This window comes from Cibotium barometz, chromosome 58 (genome assembly GCF_041138505.1).
Source record: "Cibotium barometz isolate CiBa-2024 chromosome 58, ASM4113850v1, whole genome shotgun sequence".
Classification (NCBI taxonomy): domain Eukaryota; kingdom Viridiplantae; phylum Streptophyta; class Polypodiopsida; order Cyatheales; family Cibotiaceae; genus Cibotium; species Cibotium barometz.
In genome coordinates, this window is record NC_141103.1 from 39,419,236 (window position 1) to 39,426,757 (window position 7,522).

The 7,522-nt window shown below is 42.5% G+C and overlaps 1 protein-coding gene across 5 annotated transcripts; it reads left to right on the forward strand.

Annotated features, from left to right (window-relative positions):
- LOC147606267 (tubulin beta-5 chain) lies at positions 1 to 3,124 on the forward strand. Of its 5 annotated transcripts, XM_086792857.1 has the most exons (5): positions 1 to 207; positions 929 to 970; positions 1,120 to 1,529; positions 1,650 to 1,919; positions 2,157 to 3,124. In XM_086792857.1, the coding sequence occupies exons 3-5, from the start codon at positions 1,136 to 1,138 to the stop codon at positions 2,822 to 2,824; spliced, it is 1,332 nt and encodes a 443-aa protein (XP_086648983.1). In that variant the 5' UTR covers positions 1 to 207; positions 929 to 970; positions 1,120 to 1,135; the 3' UTR covers positions 2,825 to 3,124. The 5 variants fall into 5 exon arrangements, with proteins under 5 accessions (XP_086648983.1, XP_086648980.1, XP_086648981.1 ...); XM_086792854.1 differs by lacking the exon at positions 929 to 970; XM_086792855.1 differs by having other exon boundaries at positions 166 to 970.
- The last annotated feature ends 4,398 nt before the right edge of the window (positions 3,125 to 7,522 follow it).

The following is a 7,522-nucleotide window of genomic DNA, read 5'->3' on the forward strand; positions in this document are numbered from 1 at the left end:
TGTGGTAAGGCGTGTACAGCTAGGATGAGCATCTTGCTGGGCCGGCCGGATCGAACGGTCCAGATGAGTTCATGATGTGGGTGTCTCTTCCTCGCTGTCTGTCCTTCACTGTCATCATTATCACCAGCGAATCGCCATAGCATGAGCTGCATTGCTCTCTCTATAAGGCAAGCTTCTCCATTGCACCTTGGCTGTCGCTCTGTGCAGGTACCCTCTCTCTCTCTCTCTCTCTCTCTCTCTCTCTCTCTCTCACATACATACACACATTGAGCTTGAAGATTGGCCACCTAAATCGCAGATTTCTCTACTTCCACGTTCATTGCTCTCACTGTTTCGAATTAGGGTTTGTATTTCTCTCCGCCTTTCTCACCATCCAGAATTAGGGTTCTTCATCTCCTGCCCCTCTGTGTTTTGCCCGAAGGTATGCGTATCTTCATAACCCTCCTTGGAGATTTTCCTGTTCTAACCTAGTGTGACTGCAGCTCCAGTTTCTGTGTTCTACAGCTGCTTTCTGTGTTCCCTTTGAGGTTGTTGTTATGGGTTTTTTCTTTAGTAGGCATGGTTTTTGATTCTTAGAGAAGGTGGAGAGATTGCTAGTCTCTGTGGACGGCCATGGCCTGATGTGTGATCCGTGCGGCTATGGGGTTTCCTGGGATCTGTTCAGCATTGGTTTCTATGTACATTCATGTTACTGAGGGTTGAATAAAGTAGGCAATATATGGTATCAAAATTGCTGATTTTCTAGCATGTTCAATCCAACTGATTGTAAATGGAAATACTCTTCCCAAATGCATCATAGGAACTAGTGTCAGGTCTCTGTAAACGGTTTGTGCAGGATGAGGCCACCTTGGTGTAGATGGAAGCAGTTTGAGTATGAAATAAACCTCTGCATTTTTTGGTTATTTTATGCTTTTTGGTTCCAATCCAGACCAGACCACTTGAAGGGACCTGCACCATAGATCCCGGCAAGGTCTTCTTGGTGCCTTCTTCGATCCATGAGTGAAATGCGTTTAGTTTTTATCATTATTCTGTGCTGGGTTTCATGCTTATTTAAGCAACTTTGATCCATCCTCTTTTCGCTCTCTGGTTACATCATCTTACTTCAAGTTTGTGTGACAGGACTTTATAACTGAAAATGAGGGAAATCCTTCACATTCAGGGGGGACAATGTGGCAACCAGATTGGTTCCAAGTTCTGGGAAGTGATCTGTGATGAACATGGGATAGATCCCACCGGCAGATACAGTGGTGATTCTGAGTTACAACTTGAGCGAATTAACGTGTATTTCAATGAGGCGAGTGGGGGACGCCATGTTCCTAGGGCTGTCCTCATGGACCTTGAGCCTGGTACCATGGACAGTGTTCGCACTGGACCTCTTGGTCAGCTCTTCAGACCTGATAACTTTGTCTTTGGTCAGAGTGGGGCTGGAAACAATTGGGCCAAAGGGCATTACACGGAAGGGGCTGAGCTTATTGATTCTGTGCTGGATGTCGTGAGGAAAGAAGCCGAGAGTTGCGATTGTCTGCAAGGTATGCCTTGTTTCATGCCTAGATCCCATTTTTCTGTTGAATGCCAATGCCTTGATTTGAGGTGTCCATGTCTGTTTGCTTTTTGTTAGCACTTACTGTTCTGCTACCATGGATTTTCAGGTTTCGAAGTTTGTCACTCGCTTGGTGGGGGCACAGGTTCTGGCATGGGAACCCTGTTGATCTCGAAGATAAGAGAGGAGTATCCTGATAGAATGATGCTTACGTTTTCTGTCTTTCCATCCCCTAAGGTATCTGACACTGTTGTGGAGCCATACAATGCCACCCTCTCTGTCCACCAGCTTGTTGAAAATGCTGATGAATGCATGGTCCTGGACAATGAGGCTCTGTATGACATCTGCTTCCGCACGCTGAAGCTTACAACTCCTACCTGTAAGTCTCAAATGTGCTCAAATGTCACACTATCATGAGCACGCTCATCCATGTCCTCTATGTCTACAGAGTAATGATGTGTACTCAAGCAAACAGCGCTGCGCTTTAGAGATCAATGACATTCCTTCTTGTTTGCATTATTGGCTATCATGGTTATTTAGGTGTCAGTGAATCTGGTTGTTTTTATAGCCATTTTGGTGGTTTCATCATTACTGAAGTTTGTTCTGGTTTGTGTAGTTGGGGACCTGAATCATCTCATATCTGCAACTATGAGTGGAGTGACTTGCTGTCTGAGGTTCCCTGGCCAGCTTAACTCCGACCTTCGGAAGCTTGCCGTGAACTTGATCCCATTTCCTAGACTCCATTTCTTTATGGTGGGGTTTGCACCTCTTACTTCAAGAGGTTCCCAGCAGTACAGAGCTCTCACTGTTCCTGAGCTTACTCAACAAATGTGGGATGCCAAGAACATGATGTGTGCTGCTGATCCTCGTCATGGGCGGTACTTGACAGCCTCAGCTATGTTCCGGGGTCGCATGAGTACAAAGGAAGTGGACGAGCAAATGATTAATGTTCAAAACAAGAATTCTTCATACTTTGTGGAGTGGATCCCCAACAATGTGAAGTCGAGTGTGTGTGACATCCCACCAAGGGGTCTGAAGATGGCCTCCACATTCATTGGGAATTCCACATCCATTCAAGAAATGTTCCGGCGTGTCTCAGAGCAGTTCACGGCTATGTTCAGGAGGAAAGCTTTTCTGCATTGGTACACTGGTGAGGGAATGGATGAGATGGAGTTCACTGAAGCAGAGAGTAATATGAATGATCTGGTTTCAGAGTACCAGCAATACCAAGATGCAACTGCTGAGGAGGAACCGGAATATGAAGACGAGGAAGCCATGCCTTGAGCATATAGATAATGGATCTCTATAATAAATTTGATCGTTTGGCTTGCTATCTTCAGCATTTGGGTAGTGTCTGGACTCTGAAGTTGCAGCATGACAGGTTTTGGAAGTACTTGTTAACATGAATGGGACGTGCTCTATTTGTTTGTGTATTCCTCTTTATGTAAGGCCTCTCTATGCCATATGATATATCCTAGCAACTGAAGCTGCCAGTCTGGATGAGGTATCTGAATTTTAATCAGATCATGGAAGACCTAGATATTTTTTCATTGATTTTTTGATAGTAAAAATCCTGATTGTTCATTAATTGTTATTGAGAGCAACAGCTTGTTGTCTTCCTCTCTTTAAAAAAAAAAAAAAAATTAAGTGAAATTTTGGGCTAGAGCCAATTGTTATTACAACCTATCTCCCAGTGAAGCAGTGGGTTTCGAACTCGTGACCTCCCACTGGGACTTCGATCCCCTATCCATCTCAATTACAGTGGGGACCTCGATCCCCTATCCAACTCAATTATAGGGGGGACCCTTAATTTACTGTTCTTTTGTCTTGTGGATGTGATTGTCTTGGTCCATAGCAATATGCACAGAAAACAAAATCTTAACTTGAATGTCTAGGGGCTACACACCATTGCTAGCCTTGTTGTTCAAGTCAAAAGCTTATCTTGGCCTTACAGAATAAGTGTCATTGGGTCTTGCCTTCAAGTTGCAATGCAACTTCCTGATGTGGGTGTACTAGCTCGTTTGTTGCAATCTCACTCCGTTGTCACGTTGGAATGTTCATTTGCCAATGGGGTGAAAGATCTCCCTATACTTACATGGAGGCAAAAGAGAGCTTTTGAGGTGATTCTCTCTTTCAAAAGTCGGGTAGGGAAGAAGCTAATAACAAATCTATCTAGTAGCATGCTTTCATCAAGCCAAGTAAGGTCCAAAAGCATGCTTGCAAGCAAGAGTAGAGAAGAGAAGAGCTTACAAGTATTCTATTGCAAAAAATGATTGTGTATTGCTTAATATAAAAAATAGTTTATATATAAGTGATTAGTTTTAGCACTAGGTGGGTTAACTTTAAAATGGTTTGGTCACTATCATAAGCGATTAGTTTTAGCACTAGGTGGGTTAACTTTAAAATGGTTTGGTCACTATCATAAGTCTTAAGCAACGAAGTTTTTAGACTTTCTCTATTTGACATTAAGCTCAAGGTAAGGTTGTTTTATATGTTCCAGTGTCGTCCCCGGGCCGTGCCGTGACGTCCCCCGGTGCCGTGCCGTGATGCCGGGGGGCCGTGCCGTGACGCCCCCCGCAGCATGTCGCCTTACAAAAGATAAGTGCTTGTTTGGTGGGTGAAATCATGTTCACTTACAAAGTGGTTAATAAATCTCCCATTTTAATGGTGGCCACATCTTCGTGTCACCCAAATTGGTGGCGAAGACGTTGAGATAAAAAAAAGTGTGGATGATCCATGCCATGAAGTTGGCGCGTGAGGTTAAGTGGTATAATTCGGGACCAATCTGTAGTTCGATGCATGGCATATTGGTGATAAGCTTTGGATATAGCCTTGGAAATAGACAGCTTGTTGAGGCGGCATAAAAGGTAGATACGAAGTAGAAGTCTTTCATGTGAGGTCACCTTCGGTTGTGGAAGTAGCTTGAGTCCTTCGAAGTCAGGCCATCGATAGACAAAGGGGCTTGCAACCTTGATGGGCAAAATGAGCGTCATGACCACTAATGAATGATTGGCATAAATAGATAATGGTTCAGACCTTCTTTGTGCAACATGATATTATGCCTTAATCTCACAACAACGAGATGCTTAGAGTGCTTTTTCGTGGTAGATATATCGGCTAAAGCGAGGCGTGGGTATGTAGAATTGAAATCGAAGTAGAGGTTGCTTGCATTGAAGCTCTTGGAGAGACCTATAAGGTCGTGGATTCTCTAGGCCATGGGTCATACCATGGGCTGGCGTACGTTCTCCATGGTCTTCCCATCCAAAGACGTACTTGGAGGGTTAGCATTGACGAGGTTAGTTGCATGTACATGTGTCCTTGTGTACCATGAGATGCAAAATATGAAAAAAAAGGGTGATATCCATAGTAAAATATGTAGGTGATGTGTATGGGCAAAGGGCGAAAGGTGTGCATTGTGTATGATCCTCCAAACCTCATAGTTTCTCTGATTTCTTTCTACGACTCTCTTTACTACTCCTCGACATTTATCCTTTGCTTGGGGAGTTAAGATCGTTAGATGTTGATGCGTGGTATCAAACTTTGACCATAGCTGCAATAGAGCTCGATAACCTCTTTGACTCCAGGGAGTGAGCATTATCGAGCATTGGGGAAATAAGCAATTTGGATTAATAGTTAGTGAGGCCACGAAAGGTTCCTCCTGATTTGGGGAGGATCTAGGTAATGGGTCGTATGATGAGCGAGCTTGCATTCGCTATGGTTTTCCCATCTAGAAGTCTACTTGGAGGAATGTCGATGATGAGGCATAGTGCATGTATTTGAGATGGTAGGTGCCTATGCATGCTAGATGTGTCTATTAATTGCAGAGCCCATGTATTTATTGGAGGTGTCATGTGCACGGGCATTGGGTAAAAGGTGTGCTTATGAGAAGCTTGTTCCGGTGAAAACTCCCATGTATTTATTGGAGGTGTCATGTGCACGGGCATTGGGTAAAAGATGTGCTTATGAGAAGCTTGTTCCGGTGAAAACTCCCAATATATTGCAGGTGTCATGTGCATGAGCATTAGGCAAAATGTGTGCTCGTGTAGAAGCTCTTTCCGATGAAAACCCCAACATACCACTTTCTTTGTCTTATCTTTTTGCTTTCTTTGACTCTTACACATGGTTAGTGATATGAAATTGAGTGTTGATATGTAATGAGGCTGGGCAACAATCCGGTTGTGAATGAGATTGAGTTGTCCATGAGAATAGAAGAATTCAAGACAATCGATATGGCATGTACATTGGTAAACCGAGAGTTGCCGAACATGGCCGAATGAATCTAGGCGATTCTTCAGCCTATTTCTTACGTGTTGGTGGCTAATCGGCCCTCTTGCTTAAAGTATGACAATGTCGGTAAAAAAAGGTGAAGCATTAAAAAGCTTATGCAGCTTGGGAGTGAAATTCGAAATGCTAACCTTGGGCATCTTTTAGAGCTTACCTTAGCCTTTGTCAAATCATGTGTCATGGGTCTTGCCTTCGAGCCGCAATGAAACTCTCCAATATGCCGCTAGCGCGTTTGTCATCCTCACTCCATTGTCACATCAGAATGCTCCTTTTTTGAGGGGGGTGAAAGTACAGCTCTCTATACCTAGATGGAGGCAAAAAGAGAATGGTCTTCACGGTGGTTCTCTCTCATAAAAGGTGGGTAAGGAAGAAGCTAATGGAAGAGAGAAACCTATGTTAACCCATTTCTAGGGTTAACAAGAGCTACTGCCATTATCTTATATACATGAGTCAAGGTAGATACACCAAAAGGTCAACATTCAAGATATAAAGCAATGGTGTCCAAATCTACAACTTGGATGGACGCCCGTAATGATCCGACATAATACTTATAGTGATTTTCGCTTCAAGAGCGTGTGGTAACAAGTTAAGATGAAGTCTCAAGTGATGTACTTCATGGATATATTATGAGAGTAGTCATTGTAATAGCATTAGGCCTCTTATGAGCCTAAAGTGCTTGGCCGACCATAGTTTAAGTGAGTGTGAACACTTATGGCCATGTATATAAGTGAATATCTCTCATAATACAAAGAACTCTCCCATTGTGTAATAAATTCTTGTTCTTGCTAATCTCTCTCTAATCCATGCTGGTGAGTGTGTGTGAGTGAAGTGCGGTGAGAGGAGGGACAAGTACACATAATGCAATCCAGCGGTGTGACAACGCTTGCGGGAGCCGTGGTGGAATTGCTTCTCAAGGAATTGTGGAGCTTGTAGGCCTCAAGGGTTACGAGCTCGGCCAATGGAAAGATCCCCATGACAGTTGCGGTTCATGAGGTAATCTTCTTGTTGGATGTGTTAAGGGGGTTTGGGTAAGCCATAACATTTTTGGTGCCGTTGCCTGGGAGCCATCCCTTGGTTTTTTCTATTGTTTGCTCTCTAATCGACGCAAACCCATTGCCCATTATCTTGATTAGTGGTTTACCATGAAAAAATTGTGGTTTTGATGAAGATTTGTGTGTGATTTGGTGAGAAATAGCTCTCTTTTGTCTCTTTTGAAAGAATGATGTTTTGGCTTAAATGTGTTGCTTTGTTAGTTTTAATCTAGTTTTTAGTGTTTGTTAAGTGTGCACATAGAGTGTTATAGGTTTAGTTTGCATCCATTGCATCAAACAATGCAATGGATTGCAATTTTGTGATTTATAGCTCTTTTTAGAGTTAAAACATAGAGCTAGAATCATTAGTTTTTGCTTGATTTGTATGTTTTTTGTTTGATTTGTATGCATGAGAGTGTTAGCAAGTATTAGGAGTAGCTTAATCATTTGAAAAATTTCACAAAAACTCATAAATTGACTAATCTTTCTTAATTAATTGATTTTTAAAGAGTGATTAATCTTTCTTAATTGACTGATTTTTATCATTAAGGGATGATTAATCTAGTTCAAGAGAAAAAAACTAGAAAATGTGTTTTTTAAGGTCAATTTCGATCATGTAAGAGGTCGAAATTCGATCATGTAACAGGTCGAAATTAGTGTTCTTGAG

What these genes read in the sequence shown, in the direction of transcription:
- LOC147606267 (XM_086792857.1), top strand. Translation starts at nt 1,136, where the DNA reads ATGAGGGAAATCCTTCACATTCAGGGGGGACAATGTGGCAACCAGATT. An exon ending in GAGTTGCGATTGTCTGCAAG is followed by an intron (nt 1,530 to 1,649) that starts GTATGCCTTGTT and finishes ATGGATTTTCAG; the next exon opens with GTTTCGAAGTTTGTCACTCG. An exon ending in GAAGCTTACAACTCCTACCT is followed by an intron (nt 1,920 to 2,156) that starts GTAAGTCTCAAA and finishes TGGTTTGTGTAG; the next exon opens with TTGGGGACCTGAATCATCTC.